The following is a 21,907-nucleotide window of genomic DNA, read 5'->3' on the forward strand; positions in this document are numbered from 1 at the left end:
AGCCAGGGGGAGGCGGCCGGGCGCAGCACGGGGTCCCGGCGCCTGTTGTCCAGGGTCTGACCGGGTCCCCCCAGTCGCTGCAGCGGCCAGTCCTGCAGGCGAGGGCTGCTGGGTGGGGGGCTCGTCAGGGTGGGGCCTCTGATGCCATCCCGGTTCCTGGAACCCACGGCCAGGGTCCTGGGGACCCCCGTCCCTAGGATTTTGGAGTCTGCCCCGGGCTGCTCTGTGGGGGGAGAGCCCTGCCAGGGGGTTTTCACCCGGGCTGTGCAGAGGCGGCCGGGGTTGGGGATGGGGTGGGAGGGGGGGCTCCGTGCTCCGCCACTACCGCGGAGGAGAGGGGTTGGCGGCAGAGGAGGGGCTGGAGGAGGAAGCGAAGTTTCCGGGTAGAGCCCTAATCTGCCAGCGGGGGCCCTGCTTCCCTGGAGCAGATCACGCACCCCCCCCCAACCCACCCCCCGCCTCAGGTGTGGAGACCCAGAGGCTCAAAACCACGTGCAGCCGCCCACCTGGCGGAGGGGTGTGGCTCTCCCGGACGCATGAGGCCGTCCTGTGCGTGATTTTGTGTCAGAAAGGAACGTTTTCGAGGGCCGTCACCTGCTTGGAATGGGTTTATTTTGAAAACTCAGGTCACTTAAAAGGGGGGAGGGATGGGCCCTGGCCGGTAGCTCAGTGGTTAGAGCGTTGGTCCACCCATCCAAGGGTCGCAGGGTTGCAGGTTCGATTCCTGGTCAAGGCACTTACCTTGATTGCATGTATTGGGAGTTGGAGACTGTGCCAGAGGCAACCAATCTATGTGTCTCCCTCACTTCGATGTTTCTCTGTCTCCCCCCACACTCTTCCTCTTTCTAAAAATCAATGAAAAAATATCATCAGGTGAGGACTAACAACAATCTGGCTTCTGGCTTCTCGGGACAGTTAATCTGGCGACACTGGGGATTCGTATTGAACCAGACACTTGGCTGGAGGTGTGTGTGTCCTTCAGCGTCAGACACCCCCCAGCCCAGAGGCAGGGGTGCCGATGGCTCTTGGTACCAGGACCCCGGAACAGGGGTCTTTGCGACTTGCAGGTCCAACCCACTTTGGGTTTCTCTTCCAATTGGTAGTTGGTTCTGGGGGCCAAGGGGGTGACCTCTGGGATAAACACTCTACATACATTGCGACTGAGGAAGGCAACTATAGGTTCTAATCTATGCACATATGTACCACATCCGTGGTCGGAAACTGTGGCTCGCGAGCCACATTTGGCTCTTTGGCCCCTTGAGTGTTGGCTCTTCCTAAGCCTTAGGAGTACCCTAATGAAGTTAATAACGATGTACCTACCTATATAGTTTAAGTTTAAAAAACTTGGCTCTCAAAAGGAGTTTCAATCGTTGTACTGTTGATATTTGGATCTGTTGACTAATGAGTTTGCCAACAACTGTACCACATCATGTTATATAAGGTCTGGAGCATCCACGGATTCTGGTATCCATGGACGTCCGGGGACCAATCCCCCATGCTACCGAGGGACAACTATATGCATATTTTAACAAAAGTTATTTTTCTTGATTTCAGAGAGCAAGGGAGTGGGAGAGAGAGAGGGAAATACCAATGATGAGATTCCTCGATCGCCTGCCTAATGCACTCCCCACACTGGGAATAGAGCCTGCAACCCGGGCATGTGCCCTGACTGGGAATTCAACCGTGACCTCCTGCTCAACCACTGAGCCACGCTGGCTGGGCAACTATATGCATCTTTGTGTGTGTGTGTGTGGGTGTGTGTTATAATCCACTCATCATTTTCCTTCCGCTTACCTCACAAAGAGGCTGTGGGTGAGAGGGGGTGTTTCTGGCCTCCTCCATCTCGCCTCCCCTCCTGTTGGTGTGGACAAAGCCTGCCCAAGAACCACCCTCTACCCACTCACCGTGCCTCCAGGGAGAACCCTTCAGCACCGTGGACAGAGCCCACGGCGAGGTCTGAGTGACAGCTCAGCTTCCGCTTCCTCCATCACGTAAGAGGCCTTATCCCCATTTCACAGATGAAGAAACAGAGGCTCAGGGGAGGGTGTCTCCCCCAGGTGCTAGGCAGAACTTAAACGTCTGAACCAGACGCCCACAGCCACCCTGGTCCGTCCGCTCGCGGAACAGGTGTGGCGGCCGGTTTGCAAAGCAGGAACCATTCTGATGGCTCACATCATTATGACAGATGGGGGGTATTCTAGGGGCATCTGGGTCAGGGATAGATAGTTTGGTCACAAATAAGATTTTTTAAAAAAGGAATAGATACTTGGTGGAAAAGGTTACTTCCCGACACTTTTATACCCAGATTCCTCATTCCTCACCCGACATTATCCTTCGAGAATACTCAGTGAATGACAAATGCCTTTTAAAATTAATCTATCGCCCTACCCGGTTTGGCTCAGTGGATAGAGCGTCGGCCTGCGGACTGAAGGGTTTCAGGTTCAATTCCCGGTCAAGGGCACATGCCCGGGTTGTGGGCTGGATCCTCAGTGGGGGGTGTGCAGGAGGCAGCTGATCCATGATTCGCTCTCATCATTGATGTTTCTCTCCCTCTCCCTTCCTCTCTGAAATCAATAAAAACTGTGTTTTTTTAAAAAGAAAAGTAAAAGAATAAAGGACACTGGACACGTTTGCCAAATGCTCAGTGTTTATTGGATCCACTCTGCAGGCTCAGAGGGAGGACAGGCACTGCCTAGCGACTCCAGTCCCACCTCTGAGGCTGAGGCCCTAGGATCCCCGTGGTGAAGGCTCTGGGACCCGCGGACCTCAGGGCCCACCCCCCGCGGAGGAATCCTGGGGCACAGGGGACCGCAGGAGACAGCCGGATTTCCAGGTTCCTCCGCCAGAGCGGGTGGGCAGGCGGGGAGAGGTCTGGGCCTCAGTTTCTCCACCAGTACCGGTCACCTTCGTCCTCTCCGTCGGAGGAGTACCAGCGGCCGTCGATCACCATGTGTGGCCTACGAAGCTGAGCCTCGTCCAGTAGCTTGATGACGGGATCAGGGTACTGCCATTTCCACAGCCTGCGGGGCGGGGTGGGGGATCAGGGGGCGGAGCTAAGGCTCAGGGGGCCGGATGCGGGGAAGGCTCAGGGGGCACAGGGGGCGAATAGGGGCTCAGGGCTTTGCTTTAGCTCACCTGTCACCCCCCCCCCCCTTTTTAAAAAATTCTCACTGGAGGATATTTCCCCATTGATTTTTAGGGAGAGTGGAAGAGAGAGGAAAAGAGAGAGAAACGTTGATGGGAGAGAAACACATCGATTGGTTGCCTCCTGCACGTGCCCTACCAGGGCCCTGGCTGGGGAGGAGCCCTTGACCAGAATCGAACCGGGACCCTTCAGTCTGCAGGCCGACGATCTATCCACTGAGCCACACAGGCTAGGGCTGAACCCCCTTTTTTTAAAATCCTCACCCGAGGATATGTTTACTGATTTTATTTTTAAAATATATTTTTGTTGATTTCAGAAAGGAAAGGAGAGGGACAGAGAGATAGAAAATCAATGATGAGAGAGAATCATGGATCGGCTGCCTCTTGCACGTACCCCACTGGGGATCAAGCCCACAACCCGGGCCTGTGCCCTTGACCGGGATTCGAACCTGGGACCCTTTAATCCACATGCGGACGCTTAACCGCTGAGCCAAACCGGCCGGGGATGTTTTTAGTTTTTTGAGGATCAACATTTCACGTGTATGATGTCTTCCCACCCCCACGTTAAGCCCATGAAGCCGGCACTGGCCTATAGCTCCGTATACCTGTCCCAGCGCCTGGCACAGGGCCTGGGACACAGGAGGTGTTAATGGTTGGATAACATTCTGGTGGCTTCCCCTCCCGGTGACACTCCCCCTTCCACACTCTGCCCCCCGCGTGTCTGGGAGGGGAGGCCTGTCCCCGGGGGGGACAGCCGCCAGGACTCACCCGATGACCTGCAGTTTGGAGGTGGGGCGCCCGAAGGCACGGCACAGCTCCCGGATGCCCTCGGGGGAGAGGTTGTTCCGCAGCAGATTCAGGCTGCGCAGGTACCGGTTGCTGAGCAGCGCGGAGGCCAGGGCCTCGCAGCAGCCGGAAGTCAGCTCGCAAGCCTCCAACCTGCGGGCCGGACACGCGAGGGGTGACCCCAAGACCAATGCTCCGGCCTTCTTCCTTCAACCCCTTTGACTTCCACTTTCACAGTTAAAAAAAAGCGCTAGCTGGTTCGGCTCAGTGGATAGAGCGTCGGCCTGCAGACTGAAGGGTCCTGGGTTCGATTCCACTCAAGGGCATGTCCCTTGGTTGCGGGCACATCCCCAGTAGGGGGTGTGCAGGAGGCAGCTGATCGATGTTTCTCTCTCATCAATGTTTCTAACTCTCTATCCCTCTCCCTTCCTCTCTGTAAACATCAATAAAATATTTTTTTTAAGAAGTAGTGGACTCCATTCCTACAGAAAGAATGCACGCGCCCCTATGTTCATAGCAGCACAATTTACAATAGCGAAGATCTGGAAACAGCCCACGTGCCCGTCAGCGGAGGAGTGAGTGGATAAAAAAGCTGGGGGACACGTATGCCGTGGAATACTATACAGCTATGAAAAAGGAGGGCCTCTTACCCTTTAAAATTATTATTACTACTTTTAAAATCTCACCGGAGGATATTTTTCCATTGATTTTTAGGGAGTGGAAGAGAGAGGGAAAGGCAGAGAGAAACATCCAAGTGAGAGAAACACAGATTGGTTGCCTCCTGCATGAGCCCCGACCAGGGCCTGGGCTGGGGAGGAGCCTGCAACCGAGGTACGTGCCTCATGGGAGATTCTGCCGCCACCGCTAAGGGTGGAGAGCCCCCCAGGTTATCCCTGCCCTTTGCGCCCCCCTTTCTCGCTGGACGTGTGCGCTGTACGCCAAGGCTTCGCCACCTAGCCCTGGCCCCGTGGGCACCCATGGAAGGACGCCTGGGGCTCAGGGTTGCGTTCTGTCTGACTGAAGGGAATCCTGAAAGTCGGGGCACGTCTCTGCTCCAGCGATCCTGTGCGTGGCCCCCTTCCTCCGCCGCCCCGAGCCGCGACCCCGGAGCCCACCCGAGTCTCTGCAGCGAGGCCGTCTTCAGCCGCAGGCCCACGCACAGGGCCGCCACCCCGTCGTCCCCCAAGGCGTTGGCCGCCAGGTCCAGGCTCTTCAGGTGCGTGTTGCTCATGATCACCAGGGACAGCTTCCTGCAGCAGGTGGCAGTGAGGCCACATCTCACCAACCTGCAGAGGGGGGAAGGGGAGAGAGGAGGAGAGAGGGGGAGAGGGGGAGGGGAGAGAGGAGGAGAGAGGGGGAGAGGGGGAGGAGAGAGGGGGAGGAGAGAGGGGGAGAGAGAGAAAGAGGGAGGAAAAAGGAGAGGGGGAGAGAGGGAGAGAGGGGAGGGAGAGGGGAGAGAGGGAGAGAGGGGAGGGAGAGGGGAGGGGGAGAGAGAGGGATAGAGAGAGACAGAGGGAGGAGGAGGGGGAGAGAGGGATAGAGAGGGAAAAGGAGGGAGAGAGAGGAAAAAAGAAAAGAGAGAGAGGATGAGAGAGAGACATCAATGATGAGAATCATGGATCAGCTGCCTCCTGCACGCCCCACACTGGGAATCGAGCTCAAGACTCGGACTTGTGCCCTGACCAGGAATCCAACCATGACCTCCTGGTTCATAGGTCAATGCTCAAGCTGGGCTGAGAATGACCAAGTCTTTGATGCCTGTGTCGCTGAGCACTTCAATGCAATCCCCCCAGAATGGCATCTCCCATGGGCTCAGCTTCGGTTTCTGTGCCAGTAGAAGTAGGCCGACCCACCCTGGCTGGCCGCTCAGTGCGTTAGAGCATCGTCCTCATACGCCACAGTCGTGGGTTCGATCCCCGGTCAGGGCACATATAAGACCCAACCAATGAATGCTTCAATAAGAGGAACAACACACCAGTGTATCTCTCTCAGATCAATGAAAAATGAAAAAATAAAAGGATAAAGAGGTAAAGATTAAATTGGGGCAGGAGGACGCCTTCTGAGGGACGCCTTCTGAGACGTGGGCAGCTCTGGGAGACGCCTGAGGACCTAGACTCCGTGGATCCCTGCAGCGCCAACACATCCACTTCCCCACAGTGTCCGGTGCGGAGCACGTGGCTCCGTAGACCCCGATGCTAACCTTGTGCTCCAGTCCCCGACTCCTGTCTCCTGACTTTCTAGGACCCCAGCCCCCAGGTGGGTAGAGGTGACCCCCCCCCCCCCCCCCCGCAAGGGACACTTACTCCAGGTCCTGGAGGTGAAAGGTGGTTTCCAACAGGACCTCGCACAGGAGGTCCACGCCGTCATCCCCCAGGGGGTTCATGCTGAGGCTCAGGTGGGTCAGATGGCGGTTGCCCATGAGTCCGAGGGAGAGAAAGCCACAGCCAATGACATCCAGGTGGCAGTCCCGGAGCCTGCAGGGCACGTGCCAAGGGACAGGGAGGGTCACACTTGTGACCCCGCGACGCTGTGTCACCTTGGTCGGCCGCCTGTCCCAGCCTCAGGGTAATCCTCGTTTGGGAGGGGATTATGCTAGTATCTAGAAAGGCTGTTGGGGGGCAGGTAAGGGATCAACTAAAGGACTTATTTTTTTTTTTTAAAAATATATTTTATTGATTTCAGAGAGAAACACCCATGTGAGAGCAACACATCAATTGGTTGCCTCCCACATGCTCCCGACCAGGGCCAGCAGCCTACAACCAAGGTAGGTGTCCTTGACCAAAATCAAACCCAGGACCCTTCAGTCAGCAGGCTGACGCTGACCTTCCCTCGCTCCCTGTTCTCTGAGATGGGCCCACACCCTTGGTCACAGAGCCATGGAACCCTCACAGGGAGCGAGGGGGACTCACATCAGCCTCTGAACAGCGCAGGCGAAGCACTTCAAGCTGCGACACAGCAGCGTCATGCCATCCTTCCCCAGCGGGTTGGTCGACAGGTCCAGGTGCGTCAGGCTCTGGCTGCTGGTGAGGACCTCGGACAGGTGCTGGCAGGCGGCCGCCGTGAGGCCGCAGTTCCCCAGTCTGCAAGGAGAGACGGCACCCCCGCCCCCCAAGAGCAAGTGCTGGACTCCTACAAACATGGCCAAGAGCCAAGTACACAGAACCGGCTGCTGTATTTTATATCATCACCAGAGGCTCCGTGCATGAAATTCGTGCACAGGTAGGGTCCCTAGGCCTGGCCGGCGATCAGGGCTGATCAGGTTCTTCCGACTGCTGGCCGGAGTCTTCCTTCATTCTGCGTTGCCCCCTTGGTGTTCAGCTCATGCCATAGTGAGCGTTCGAACTCCCAGTCTCCCGGTCAAACTCCCGAAGGGACACTTTGCATATTAGGCTTTTATATACATACATACATATACATACATACATACATACATACATATATACACATACATACACATACATAAATATACACACATACACATATATGTATATACGTACACATGTATATGCATGTACATATATGTATATATTATGTATATATGTATATATATAATATATATATAGAAGATTTCCATAAAAGCCCAGTTTTTGACATGGCTAATTCGTCTTAATTTGTTGGAATTGTTTGTTGTTAATGCAGATGGAGCCCTAGCTGGTTTGGCTCAGTGGATAGAGCATCGGCCTGCAAACTGAAGGGTTCTGGGTTTGATTCTGGTTAAGGAAACATGCCAGGATCCCCAGTTGGGGGCATGCAGGAGGCAGCCGATCCATGATTCTTTCTCATCACTGATGTTTCCGTCTCTCCCTCTTTTCCTGTCCAAAATCAATAAAAATTTAAAAAACGAAGATAGCCCTAGCTAGTTTGGCTCAGTGGATAGCATCTGCCTGCGGACTGAAGGGTCCTGGGTTTAATTCTGGTCAAGGGAAAATGCTGGGGTGTGGGCTGGATCCCCAGTGTGGGGCGTGCAGGAGGCAGCTGATCCATGATTCTCTCTCATCATTGATGTCTCTCTCTCTGTCTCTCCCTTCCTCTCAGAAATCAATAAAATTATATTTAAAAAATGCAGATAGGTAATTTTTAATGACCCTGATGTTAACATTTCACAATGTTAACATGGGTGAGATGCAAACCAACTGGAAACAGAATCTGAACACGTGCCATTGTATTATAACACTGCACACTTTTGTTTGTTAATCCTCACCTGAGGATATTTTCCCATTGATCTTTTTAGAGAGAGTGGAAGGCAGGGGTGGGGGGAGACTGAAAAACATTGATATGAGAGACACACATCGACTGGCAGCCTCCTGCACGCCCCCGGGCCAGGGCACGTGCCCACCACTCGGGCATGTGCCCTTGACGGGAATCAAACCCGGGTCCCTTCAGTCTGCAGGTTAGCACTCTAGCCAGAGCCACACCAGCCAAGGCTCTGCTCAATTTTTTCTATCAGGTCAGACTTTTGCAGCAAAGACACAGATGTTATTTATTGGGTCTTTCTCCAGCCTCAACATTGAGCTCACAGCGCCTGCTCTCACCCTTGGTGCATGCATAAGCCAATCCCTGCTCCCCAAACCCCCACCCCGGTCCCCCATGACTGGGAAGACCTTGGTTAAGACAAGACAAAGACAACCCGGCTGTGAAAGGAAGAGTCACTCACATCAGCCTGTGCAGGGCGCACTGGGAGACCTTGAGGGCCTCACAGAGGGACGCCATGCCCTGGTCCTCGACCTTGTTCCCCGCAAGGCTCAGGGACCTCAGGTTGCGGGAGGCCAACAGGATCTGGGAGATGAGTGGGCAGCAGGAGTCGGTTAACCCGCAGTGATCCAACCTGCAGACAGAGAGGAGGTTTGTGAAACACACCCTCGACCGGCCGTCTACTCCCAGCACCTGGGGCCCTCCGCTGGTCCCTGGACACTGTCCGCTGTGGCCTCCAAGTCTGGCCAGGAACGGAACCTGCAACCCAGGCACATGTCCTGGACCTAGAATCAAACCTGAGACCCTTTGGTGCGTGGGGCCCATATTCTAACCACTGTGATTATTTTTAATTTTTAAGAAAGTATATTTTTATTGATTTCAGAGAGGAAGGGAGAGGAGAGAGGGATAGACACATCAAGGATGAGAGAGAGCCCTAACTGGTGTGGCTCAGTGGATAGAGTGTCGGCCTATGAACTGAAGGGTCCCAGGTTCAATTCCGGTCAAGTGCATGTACCTTGGTTGCAGGCACATCTCCAGTTAGGGGGTGTGCGGGAGGCAGCTGATCGATGCTTCTCTCTCATCGATGTTTCTAACTCTCTATCCCTGTTCCTTCCTCTCTGTAAATATTAATAAAATATATTTTTAAAAAAAGGATGAGAGAGAATCATGGATCAGCTGCCTCCTGCATGCCCGCACCGCCCCCCCGCCCCCTCCACGGGGGATTGAGCTCACAACCTGGCCATGTGTCCTGACCGGGAATTGAACCGTGACCTCCTGGTTCATAGGTCAATGCTCAACCACTGAGCCACATTGGCCACGCTGTGATTTCCCGCCCCCTCCCCCAACTTTATGAAACATCACAAGTGACTTTTGTATTGTGGTAAAATATACACAACATAAAAATGGCCACCCTGACCATTCCTATGTGCCCAGTTCTAGGGCATTAAGTCCGTTCACATTGTTGTATCATGTCCCCACCATCTGTCTCTGGACTTCGTCAACCTTCCAACCTGTTGCCATCTTTTTGCCACCCGCCAGGAATAATTATTTGAACGTAGAAAGAGAAAAAGCAACCCAACCAAAAAAATAAAAAATAAATCCATACAATCAAAAAGCGAAAACCGCCCCAGCTGGATTGGCTCAGTGGATAAGAGCGTTGGCCTGAGGACCAAAGGGTCCTGGGTTCGATTCCGGTCAAGGGCACGTACCTCGGTTGCAGGCTCCTCCCTGGCCAGGGCCCTGGTCAGAGTACGTGCAGGAGGCAACCAACCGATGTGTTTCTCCCACATCGATGTTTCTCTGTCTTTCCCTCTCTCTTCCACTCTCTCTAAAAATCAATGGAAAAATATCATTGGGTGAAAATTAAAAAAAAACAAACCCAAAACAACAAAAAAGTGAAAATCATCCTGGCCGGGTGGCTCCAGTTGGTTGGGGTTGTGGGTTTGATTCCTGGTCAGGGCACCTACCTGGCTTGTAAGTTTGATCCCTGGGCAGGGTGTGTGGGAAGCAGTCGATGTATGTTTCTCACATTGATCTCTCTCTCTTTCTCTTGATCTCCACCCTCCTCTCTCTAAACATATCCTGGAGTTGAAGATTTAAAAAAGAAAAGTTGAGAACCAGCCCCAGGACTTGCCTCAAAGACTCCAACAAGCAGTGGGGGTGCTTTAAGGCTTCCTGCATGACCCCGATGTCTTCCTCTTGCAGGTGAATGTTGTCCAAGTTCAGGTGTTTAATGTTATGGTTGACGATCAGCGTCTTCCAGAGATGAGGCAGACCCAGGGTGATCTGTGTGCCTTTAAATCTGCCGGAGAGAGTGAGGGAGCGAGAGTTAGATGGCCGGGTGCAGCCTAATTATTCCTTTTGTTGTGGTTCACCCTCACCTGAGGGTATTTTTTCCATCGATTTTTAGAGCAGGAGGGAGAGAGGGTCCTGGCAACTAATCCTGTATCACATAGATTAGTTGCCTCCTGCATGCGCCCAACTGATGTTTCTCTCTCTCTCCCTCCTCCTCTCTCTAAAAATCAATGAACATATCCTCGGGTAAGGATTAAAAGAAAAGTACAAATTGATAGTTGCAAACACAGTCGTGGGCATGTGGAGTACGGCATGGGGAATACAGTCAGTAATATTATAATAACTATGTATGGGGCCAGGTGGGGACTAGACTTTTTCTGCCAATATTAACAGATAATTTCATGGAAAATATGTGAGATTAATGAGGGAGACAGGAAGTTGAAGAGGCACCAAAGGGTTTACTTAACACCTCTGTAATTCCTAAATCTCTTTGCCACTATCATGTATTACTGTTGTATTACAAATATGGTGATGACGTGGATTAGAGCCGATGACAGGGTGTGGCAAGAGTTTACAGCAGGGACAGCTATGCCTGGCCAGTGTGGCTTGGTGGTTGAGCATTGGCTTATGAACTGGGAGGCCATGGTTTGATTTCTGGTCAAGGGCACGTGCCCGGGTTGCAGGCTCAATCCCCAGTGTGGGGTGTATGGGAAGCAACTTATCAATGATTCTCTCTCATCATTGATGTTTCTCTCTCTCGCTCTCTCCCTCTCCCTTCCTTTCTGAAATCAATAAAAATTTATTAAAAACAACAGCAAGACGGAGAGCTATGGGGAGGGCTTCCCCGGGGAGGGTGTTCAGATAGCAGTGGGCAGAGCTGTTAAGTTCTGTGCAGGACGTAAGGTGACAGGGCACCATTCATTACTGTGGGGTCACCAGCCCCTTGGCCCAGCCCCTTTGAAGGAAAGCACTCAGACACAGAAAGGGGAGGATAGGGAGGGGGTGGCCTTTGCAACCAAGAACCTGACTGGCTCTCGTCTTGGCTGTCCTGTGGGCTTTGCATGGCCTTGGAAGGAACATTAAATAGAACCTTCAAAGTACAACTCGCCCTTCCTCGATCACTGCAGGTGCCTGGTGAGTACCCCAGGGTCTACAGACCCAGGAACGTATTAGCATTCAAATATGTGCGAGCTTATGACTATACTTGTGGCCTGGTGCACGGATTTGTGCACACGGAAAGGCAATAAATTAGAAGATTCATGCAGTAACTATGTTACTGCAAAAAATTACATGTCAAATAGTATATATAATATTGTATTATAAAATTAAAATAAAAAATATTTTAATATGTATTGCGCATGCACGAGTCAACGTTTATTTTTAAATTGCCAGTGTGCTTCATATGTACTGGTCGGCTGGTTGACGGGACATACAGTTGGTCACTGAGCCTTTTATATATATTGATATGACCTTATGACCTTAAAAGCACTAAGGACTGATGGAAGTGCTTCAGTAAATCATGCACTTTGATCTTTGCATTTATTGCCTCATGCTGGACCACTCACCTGAAATGAGCTCCCTTCTTTTCCCCTTACTAACCAACTCCTATTCATCCTTCAAAACCTGAATACATGATCCCACCCTTCACGAGTAATCCCTTCACAAGATCTTGAGTCCCTTCCCATCCCATTGCTTTTGGGAGCTCGGTTCCTATACCTCCCATGGCACTTGTCCCCTCCGAATACAGTTTATAGATTGGCCTTAGGGCAGCCTTACATCAGCTTCTGGATTTTGCAGGCTGGCTGCCTCAGCTTGATGCACAGGGTCCTCATGGCCCACTCGCTCAGGATGCTGCCCGCGAGGTCCAGCTGTTGCAGGCAGGGGTGTGTGCTGAGCACGGAGCAGAGGTTCTCCCACCACTCGATGACCAGGGGCTTGGTCTGCAGCCTGCATGCAAGAAGGAAGGAAACATTGGCTTCCACAGGATGAATTTAAAAAAAAAAAAATATGTATTTTTATTGATTTCCAAGAGGAAGGGAGAGGGAGGGAGGGAGAGGGAGAGAGGAAGAAACATCAATGGTGAGAGAAAATCATTGATCGGCTGCCTCCTGCATGCCCCCCACTGGGGATCGAGCCCCAAACTTGGGCATGTGCCCTTGACCAGAATGGAACCTGGGACCCTTCAGTCTGTAGGCTGATGCTCTAGCCACTGAGCCAAACTGGGTAGGGCCCACGTGATAGATTTTAACATGAGCAACAGCCACTCCCATGTCAGAGAAGAGAGACCAGTCTACAGGATGAGACAGGGATGGGTGTAGAGGCTCAGAGGACACAATAGAGACATCCGTGCCTTGCATGGGCACGCTCCTGGCCACCTGCATCCCAGGTACTTGGTACCCAGGGGTGCAGTAGGATGGTTTGGAGCCAGTGGCTCTCGAGTCAGATTGTGCTTCGATGCCAGCTCTCCTTTGCATGTAAAATGGTGCAGCCTCCATGCAGAACAGCAGGGAGACTCCTAAAAAAATTAAAAATAAAACTACTTTACAACCCAATAATCCCACGTATGCAAAAGAATTGGCAGTCAGGCCCGGCCAGTGTGGCCCAGTGGTTGAGCATCGACCCATGAGCCAGGAGGTCACGGTTCCATTCCCAGTCAGGGCACATGCCTGGGCTGCGGGCTCCATCCCCAGTATGGGGCATGCAGGAGGCAGCTGATCGATGATCCTCATCACTGATTTTCTATCTCTCTCCCCCTCTCCCTTCCTCTTTCTGAAATCAATGAAAACATATTTTACAAAACAAACAAACAAGAAAAGAATTGACAGGATCCTAAGAGATATTTTCATTCTATTATCCACATCAGCCAAGATATGCAGAGTATTCCTCCCAAATTGTATACATACTCTCACAGCTGAGAGCTCAATTTTGAAAAAGAAATGTATTTAAACAAACATGGCCTTTATAAGTATATAAAGTGTGTGTCTACATTTTTGGGGGACACCCTATAAGAACAACCCAGATGTCTGTGGATGGATGAAGAAAATGTCACCTGTCCCCCCAATAGAATATTACCCAGCCTTATAAAAGGAGGTGCTTCCATTGGCAACAACATAGGTAAACCCAGAGGACATGATGCTGAGTGGGACAAACCAGACACGGAAAGACACACATGACCTCACATGCAGAATGTAAAACAGTGGGACTCACACAGGCAGAGCGAGTGTCCGCGGTGGTTGCCAGTGATGGGGGGGGGGAGGGGGAGGGGGGAATGGGGGCACGTTGGCCAAAGGGCACAGAGTCTCAGTTACATATAACGTACAGCTACGGTGTTTTGCACCGGAAATTGGCTAGGACGGTAGGTCTTAACGCATTGCGGACCAGTAGTTTTATTGCTAGCTTTACCCAGTGGCCAGATCAGTTTCTATTGAACGAGTACAAAAAGCGTTTTACATAAATGTTAAAGGCACGCTTTAAAATTAAATACCCGTTGCATTTGAAGTTATTTATTACATGTTCTTACAAGCTAATCTCTTTTTAAAGTATGATACCCTGTAAATCAGTGTCATATGAAGCGAGAATTCTCGTGATCCGTCCGCAATATGTTAAATGTCTTCTGCTCCAAGGTAGCTGTGTGAGGGATGGCTATGTTAATTAGCACGATTGTGGCGATGATCATCTCAAAACACCAACAACTCCGCGTAGAGATGGAAAGAATGAAAATTGCGGGCGGGGGGGGGGGGGCACTCACCCTTGCGGAAGGACGGGCCACGACTTGGTGGCCTCATCTTCGGGAAAGATCTCCCTGACGTCCATCTGAATTTCCCGAAGGCGCTGGCAGTGCTGGAGGCAGAAGGAGGACACGTTCAGGTCCATGGGCCGGTTCATCGTCAGCCTCACTTCCCGGAAGCCGCTCAACGCCAAACGGACAAACTCTTCGTCTTGGGTCTCGAAGAGACAGTAGAAGGAGTCCAGGAAGTCCAGCGGGGAGGTGGTGGCGGCCTGCTGACCCAACAGGGAGACCCACTGGAGCAGCACCCGCCTCACCACCAGGGCCACGGGACACCCCAGCAGGTCCTCCAGGGCCCGCACCACCTCTTTGTTCATGAAGCCAAACAAGAAACGTTTCATCTGCAGCACGTGGACGTTGAAGCTGACCTGCTTGAGCTCCTTCAGGCTCTTGGAATTCTCAATGCACAGAGCGTGGGGCTCCCACTCGGCTTCCAGGCCTTCCAGGACGTAGTACAGGGCCGCGTAGAACTCCTGCAGGCTCGGGTGCAGGAACGTGAAGCACCGCTCCCCCTGGCTGTCCCACAGGAGGATGTACTTGTGAAACAGCACGGAGAGCTCCGGCTCCGTCAGTCCGTGAATGCCCAGGTCATCGCTGTAGAACACGAACTTCCTGGCCCACACGCCCTGCACGGCCATCCGGCACAGGCCCTTCAGCACCACTCGTTCGTCCGGACTGAGGCAGCGTCCCGGGCCATCTCGAGGGGCAAGCTGATGAACCACGAAGGTGACGTACAAGCCCGTGAGGACCTGGCAGGTAGGGGGCAGGCCCTTTCCCGAGGCCGTCTGCAGTTCAAGAGCCCGGCAGAGCAGCCACCACGTGACGGACACCTGGCACCTGTCAATCAGCACGTGGTTGTCCAGCACCGCGTGCAGGACCTGTGTTTTTTGGTCCTCGTTCTTGACGTGCTTGAGGAACACCTGGATCCTTTTCTCCATCGCGATTCCTTCAATGAAGAGGTAGCGGGGAGAGACGAGCATTGAGCAGAGCTTTTCCAGGCTCTCATCTCTGACGGCGATGATCAGAGAGGACTCGGGCAGCAGGGCCTTCTTCAGCAGACTGCACATCAGGTCGGACACGGGCCGCTTCTCTGTCCAGTTGTCACAGACGTTCAGGTCAGCATTTTCGGAGGCAACATCCAGGTCGTCAAAACCGTCGACCACAAACAAGAGCCTGTCTGGTCGGGACATGATGTTTGCCACGGGGACCTCAGAGTCTGGCCACTCCCTGGAAATTAACTCCGTGAAACTGCTTCTCCTCCTCCATGGTATGTCTCGGGCATCGAGGAAGAAGACGTAGGAGAACACATCCGGGTAGAGCTCCCCACGGGCCCAGTGCAGCAAGATTCTCCTGGCCAGAGCCGACTTCCCGACCCCCGGTCTTCCATGCAGGACCACAGTGAGTGGCCGGAAGCCCTGCTGGTCTGGAGCGAAAGCACCAGACAACATTTGCATTTGTGGACAGTCAGCGGCAAAGGTTTTGAAACTGTGGTGTACATCCGACACTGTGGCGAACCTTTTCTTCACATGATGTTTGTAGTTCTCTTTGTCACCTCCTTGGCCTACGTCAGACCGGAGAGGGCAGAAGAGAAACAGGAGACAAAGTTGGAAGACAGTCTGGATTTCAGACACTCTATACACAGGAGACTTTGTTGCTTCTCAGCAATGTATTATTGTGATTATTATTATTCCTCACTTGAGGATATATTTAAAAAATATATATAGATTTCAGAGAGGAAGGGAGATGGAGAGATAGATAGAAACATCAATGATGAGAGAGAATCATTGATTGGCTGTCTCCTGCGTGCCCCCTACTGGGAATTGAGCCTGCAACCCAGGCATGTGCCCTGACCAGGAATTGAATCCTTACCTCCTGGTTCATAGGTTGACGTTCAACCACTGAGCCATGCTGGTCAGCTAAAAAGATGTGTTTTTTTTATTGATTTTGAGAGAAAGAAGAAGGGAGGGGGAGAGAAGAGAGGAAGGGGGGGGGGGCGGGATATGAATGAACTAGAGTCCTTTACCTTGGTTTTTTGTCTTTGCTGCTGTGATATCATCTTGTTTTATAACTTGTGACATTTCTGCAGAAAAGAGAGGGAAGAAGAAAGAAATCCCACACACTTAGAGGTGAATTAACAAGGTCAGACCCACAGTATCCCTGAGATACGGTCTGCAACGCCAGATTTCACCTTCTGACCCATCCGAAACCACGACTCAGCTGGAGAGGCACAGTGGACAGAAAATGAGCCTTAGGGTCAAGCTCAGAGGGTATGGGTTTTGGTCTCATTTCTGCTTTTTATTCTTTGGAGACCTTTGGGTAAGCTGTTAAAATGAGAAGTCAAACCCAGTGAGGGACATCAATGTGAGAGAGACACATCGATTGGTTGCATGAGCCCCAACTGGGGCCAGGGATCAAACCTGCAACCGAGGAATGTGCCCTTGACTGGGAAGCAAACCCAAGATCCTTTGGTGCCAGGGTTGAGGCTCTAACCACCAAAGAATAAACACTGGCCAGAGCATGGGTTCTTTCCCTTTTTTCCCTCTTTTGCTCAATCCCTCCATGCCTCCAGCACCATCCCCACCTGAGCTATTGGCCTGCTCTTTATCTATGAATCTGTCCAGATGGAAATTTTTAAAAATATATATATTTCTTTATTGATTTCAGAGAGGAAGGGAGATGGAGAGAGAGAGAGATAGAAACATCAGTGATGAGAGAGAATCATTGATTGGCTGCCTCATGCACACCCCCTACTGGGGATCGAGCCTGCAACCCAGGCATGTGCCCTGACCAGGAATTGAATCCTTACCTCCTGGTTCATAGGTTGATGTTCAACCACTGAGCCATGCTGGTCAGGTAAAAGGATGTTTTTTATTGATTTTGAGAGAAAGAAGAAGGGAGGAGGAGAGAGAGGAAGAGAGAGAGAGAGAGAGAGAGAGAGAGAGAGAGAGAGAGAGAAAGAGACACTATGAATAAACTAGAGTTCTTTACCTTGGTCTTTTGTCTTTGCTGCTGTGGTATCATCTTGTTTTATAACTTGTGACATTTCTGCAGAAAAGGGAGGGAAGAAGAATGAAATCCCACACACTTAGAGGTGAATTATCAAGGTCAGACCCACAGTATCCCTGAGATAGGGTCTGCAATGCCAGATTTCACCTTCTGACCCATCCGAAACCACGACCCAGCTGGAGAGTCACAGTGGACAGATAATGAGCCTTAGGGTCAAGCTCAGAGGATATGGGTTCTGGTCTCATTTCTGCTTTTTATTCTTTGGAGACCTTTGGGTAAGCTGTTAAAAAGAGAAGTCAAACCCAGTGAGGGACATCAATGTGAGAGAGACACATCGATTGGTTGCATGAGCCCCAACTGGGGCCAGGGATCAAACCTGCAACCGAGGAATGTGCCCTTGACCGGGAAGCAAGCCCAAGATCCTTTGGTGCCAGGGTTGAGGCTCTAACCACCAAGAAACACTGGCCAGGGCATGGGTTCTTTCCCTTTTTTCCCTCTTTTGCTCAATCCCTCCACGCCTCCAGCTCCATCCCCACTTGAGCTATTGGCCTGCTCTTTATTTATGAATCTGTCCAGATGGAAATTTTTAAAAATATATATTTCTTTATTGATTTCAGAGAGGAAGGGAGTTGGAGAGATAGATAGAAACATCAATGATGAGAGAGAATCATTGATTGGCCGCCTCCTGCACACCCCCTACTGGGGATTGAGCCCGCAACCTAGGCATGTGCCCTGGGCCGGAATTGAACCTGGGACCCTTCAGTCCACAGGCTGACTCTCTATTCACTGAGTCAAGCTGGTTGGGGCTAGATGGAAATTTTTAAAAGATCACCTTGCTTATCACCGTGGGGAAAAGATTCCATGTAACCAGAGTAGAAACAGATTAGACATTCAAGTGAGATGATTCTGACATACAGGCTATGGTAAGAAATGTGTAGAAATATGTCCAGCCCAGCCAACTTGGCTCAGTGGTTGTGCATCGACCTATGAACTAGGAGGTCATGGTTCAGTTCCCAGTCAAGGGCACATGCCCAGGTTGTGGACTTGATCCCCAGTAGGGGGTGTGCAGGAGGCAGCCAGTCAATTATTCTCTTTCATCATTGATGTTTCTCTCTTTCTCCTCCCCCCCTTCCTCTCTGAAATAAAAAAAAAAGAAAAAAGTCCTACTTCAGAGGTAGGTCTCATATGATTTTCTGATGAAGTAGGTAGAAGGTAGAGAAAAGAGTCAATCAATCAGAAATAAACATCTCTCTATATAAAAGCCTAATATGCTAAGTGTCCGACCGACTGGTCAACTCACCAGTCACTATGACATACACTGACCACCAGGGGGCAGATGCTCCAACTGGTAGGTTAGCTTGCTGCTGGGGTCCGACGTATCGGGACTTGGTGAGATGGGGCCAGACACACCCTACAGCCCTTCTTCGGTCCCTCCTTGGTGACCAGCCCCAATTGGGACTGGGTGAGATGTCCCTGATTGGCCCCGATTGCTTGCCAGGCAGAGGGACCCCACCTGGGTATGAATTTCGTGCACTGGGTCTCTAGTACTAAAAATAATGACCAGGCTTCTGGTGTGAGCAGTGCAGAGGATGGCAGGGCCATGGACTGAGATAGAAAACCCTTGACCCAACACCCCGCACTGACCTGAAGGCTGGCCCATGCTTGTTCCTTGGTCAGTCTTCGGGGGTGTAAAATCTTGTAGTATTTCAGCCAGTGAACATTCTGCAACACAGAGCAGATGACAGAACAGTGGCCATAACGTCACAGCAATGGCCCTGGTCAGTGATCCAGGTTGGGTTAGAGCATCATCCCGATATGCCGATTGTTTGTGGGTTTGATCCCCAGTCAGGGCACATACAAGAGTCCACCACTGAGTGCAATAAGTGGAACAACAAATCTCTCTCAAATTAAGAAAAAATAATTTTTAAGTGCACTCTCTGTCCAAATGACTGAGGGGAACCAAGATGAGCCAGTTTACCCCATGACTAGCCTGTAATGGGGGCAGTGGAGTCGGAGCCTCAAGTGCCACCATCACCAAGAAACAACAGAGATTTATGTGAAGGGTGCTCTGATTTTTAAAAAATGTTTTTATTGATTTTAGAGAGAGAGACATCAATGATGAGAGAGAATCATGGATCAGCTGCCTCCTGGACCCCCCACCCTCCCCCCACCTATGTAATACTTTCAATAATAAAGATTTTCTTTTTAAATGTGCAAGAGGGGAAACTATCCTGAGGCCTCAGTCTTTTGTTGTTAATCCTCACACAAGGATTTTTTCCATTGGTTTTTAGAGAGAGCAGAAGGGAGAGAGGAAGGGAGAGGGAGCGAGAGAGGGGGGGAACATCAATGATGAGAGAGAATCAAGGATCAGCTGTCTTCTGCTCACCCCCTACTGGGGATGGAGCCCACAACCCAGGCATGTGCCCTGACTGGGAATCAAACCGTGACCTCCTGGTTCCTAGGTTGACACTCAACCACTGAGCCACAGCGGCTGGACGGCCTCACTCACTTTCCATCTCCTCCTTTGCCTTCTGAGAGAGCACTGGCAGGTTCATCTCGAGAAAGATGTCCATGGCCATGCTCCAGACCACCAGAGCCCGGCAGTGCTCATGCAGGAGGAAGGCCAGGTGCTGCGCGTCTGCCCCAGCCACCTCCATCCACGGGAAGGAGCCCGGGACTAGCCCCGAAGCGCTTCCCATCAGCAACTCCTTGAACGTGTGGAACTCTTCTTTGTCCAGCTGCTGGAGACACCAGCGCAGTCCACAGTCGGAAAAGGGGGACATTTTGGCTTCTCCCATTGCAATGCCAGGTGGAGGGCCCCCCTGTGTGGTTGGAGAAGATTTCCCTGGTTGTAGGGAGCAGATGGGACCTGGGGGCGGTGGGGGGGGGGGGGGGGAGGGAGGGGAGAGTGACAAGATTCAAAGGAGAGTCGAGCATCTCATGATCACATTCACTGCCATCCCTCCTGGCCCCCTCCCCTCCCCTCCGAGATCTGTCAGTCTATTCCATGCCTCCTGCTTCTGGTCCTGTCTTGTTCATCACTTTATATTTTGTTCCTTAGATTCCACATATGAATGAGAATACTTGTCTTTCTCTGACTGGCTTATTTCACTTAGCACAATACTCTCCAGGTCCCTCCATGCTGTTGCAAAAGGTAAGATTTCCTTTTTTTTTTTTTTAAGTAAATATATTTTTATTTATTCCAGAGAAGAAGGGAGAGGGGGAGAGAGAGAAACATTAATGATGAGAGAGAATCACTGACCCGCTGCCTTCTGCATGACCCCCACTGGGGATCGAGCCCACAACTTGGGCATGTGCCCTGACCTGGAATCGAAACGTGACCTCCTGGTTCATAGGTTGATACTCAACCCCTGAGCCACACCAGTCGGGTTTCTCTCTCTCTCTCTCTCTCTCTTTACAGTCACAAAGTATTTCATTGTGTACATGTGCCACACCTTTTTTTTACCCACTCATAAACAGTTGGGCTGTTTCTAGATCTTGGATCTTGTAAAGAATGCTTCACCCTAGCCGGTTTGGCTCAGTGGATAGAGCGTCGGCCTGCGGACTGAAGGGTTCCAGGTTTGATTGCAGTCAAGGGCACATACCTGGGTTGCAGGCTCTATCCCTAGTATGTGGGGTGCAGGAGGCAGCCAATCAATGATTCTCTCTCATCATTGATCTTTCTATCTCTCTCTCCCTTTCCTTTTCTCTCTGGAATCAATAAAAACATTTTTTTAAAAAGGAGCAAAGGATTAAAAAAACAAAAAACAACCCTACCTGGATGTGGCTTCCATTTGTACTAGTTACAGAGTCATGAATGATAATGTTGCTCAATAAGAATTCCAAGTGCCAAGTTATCAAAAGCCAAAAATAGACCATAAAATTCTGGGGGGAAATATTTCCGCGTTATTGAGCTGGCAGGTGCCGAGTCCGATATGCCAGCTGGCCAGATCCCTAATGTTTTATGACCTACTACTTTGCTTTGGGCTGAGAAAAAGGTGCTCCTATATTTTGAGTAGACGTATCAACTGGGACCATGTCTGTGGAGGGCAGTTTGGCAAGAGCTATGCCCTCTAACTGCTAACATCGTTAGACACAGGCTTGTTTGCAACGGCAACACCAAGGCCGTTTGGGGTTGATCAAGAACAGGTGTGCTCCAATCAGGATGAGCACGTGCACCCCTATGTTCACTGCAGCATTATTTACAAGAGCCAATCAGTAGGTGAGAACAGCCCACGTGCCCATCAGTAGGTGAGTGCATAAAGAAGCTGTGGGACATTTACACCATGGGATACTACGCAGCTGTGAAAAAGAAGGACCCCTTCCCTTTGAGACAGCATGGAGGGACCTGGGGAGTATTATGCCAAGTGAAATAAGTCAGTCAGAGAAAGACAGGTATCACGTGATCTCACCCATATGTGGAACCTAATGAACAAAGTGACGAACAAAACAGGTCCAGAGGCATACTAGTAGAAGCATGGAACAGAGTGTAGAATCTCAGAGGGAAGGGGGAAGGAGGCAGGAAGAAATTAACCAAAGAACTTATATGGGTATAGGCATAGTCCATGGACACAGACAATAGTGTGGTGAAGGCCTGGGGAGGGGGCAGGAGTGGGAAGAGGGGGGCAAATGGGGAAAAATGGGGCACATCTGTAATACTCTCAACAACAGCGAGACAGTGATTCCATTCAAGCCCTG

The 21,907-nt window shown here is 51.3% G+C and overlaps 2 protein-coding genes across 2 annotated transcripts in view; one reads left to right on the plus strand and one right to left on the minus strand.

The window, feature by feature from the left end:
- Nucleotides 1–21,907, plus strand: part of LOC138999548 (patr class I histocompatibility antigen, A-126 alpha chain-like) — a 375,823-nt gene that overhangs the window by 151,461 nt on the left and 202,455 nt on the right. The gene's annotated exons all lie outside the window — the stretch shown is intronic.
- NLRP5 (NLR family pyrin domain containing 5) lies at nucleotides 2,879–19,992 on the minus strand. Its single transcript, XM_070402460.1, has 13 exons — nucleotides 19,719–19,992; nucleotides 18,854–18,931; nucleotides 17,192–17,248; nucleotides 16,227–16,283; nucleotides 14,165–15,764; nucleotides 12,193–12,363; nucleotides 10,256–10,423; nucleotides 8,585–8,755; nucleotides 6,840–7,010; nucleotides 6,234–6,404; nucleotides 5,046–5,216; nucleotides 3,913–4,083; nucleotides 2,879–3,020 (listed from the first exon to the last, which is right to left on the minus strand). The coding sequence occupies exons 1-13, from the start codon at nucleotides 19,990–19,992 to the stop codon at nucleotides 2,879–2,881; spliced, it is 3,402 nt and encodes a 1,133-aa protein (XP_070258561.1).

This window comes from Myotis yumanensis, unplaced genomic scaffold (genome assembly GCF_028538775.1).
Source record: "Myotis yumanensis isolate MYYU_CA2020_CCGP unplaced genomic scaffold, mMyoYum1.0.hap1 SCAF_23, whole genome shotgun sequence".
NCBI classification, from domain to species: Eukaryota; Metazoa; Chordata; class Mammalia; order Chiroptera; family Vespertilionidae; genus Myotis; species Myotis yumanensis.

Bases quoted from the DNA above. Each gene is read 5' to 3' on its own strand.
- NLRP5 (XM_070402460.1), bottom strand. From the start codon at position 19,992: ATGTCCCCCTTTTCCGACTGTGGACTGCGCTGGTGTCTCCAGCAGCTG. The intron at 17,249-18,853 runs GTCAGTGCGGGG...CCTTTTCTGCAG, and splicing joins AAGCATGGGCCAGCCTTCAG to AAATGTCACAAGTTATAAAA. The intron at 6,405-6,839 runs GTGAGTCCCCCT...CGTGCCCTGCAG, and splicing joins TGCGCTGTTCAGAGGCTGAT to GCTCCGGGACTGCCACCTGG.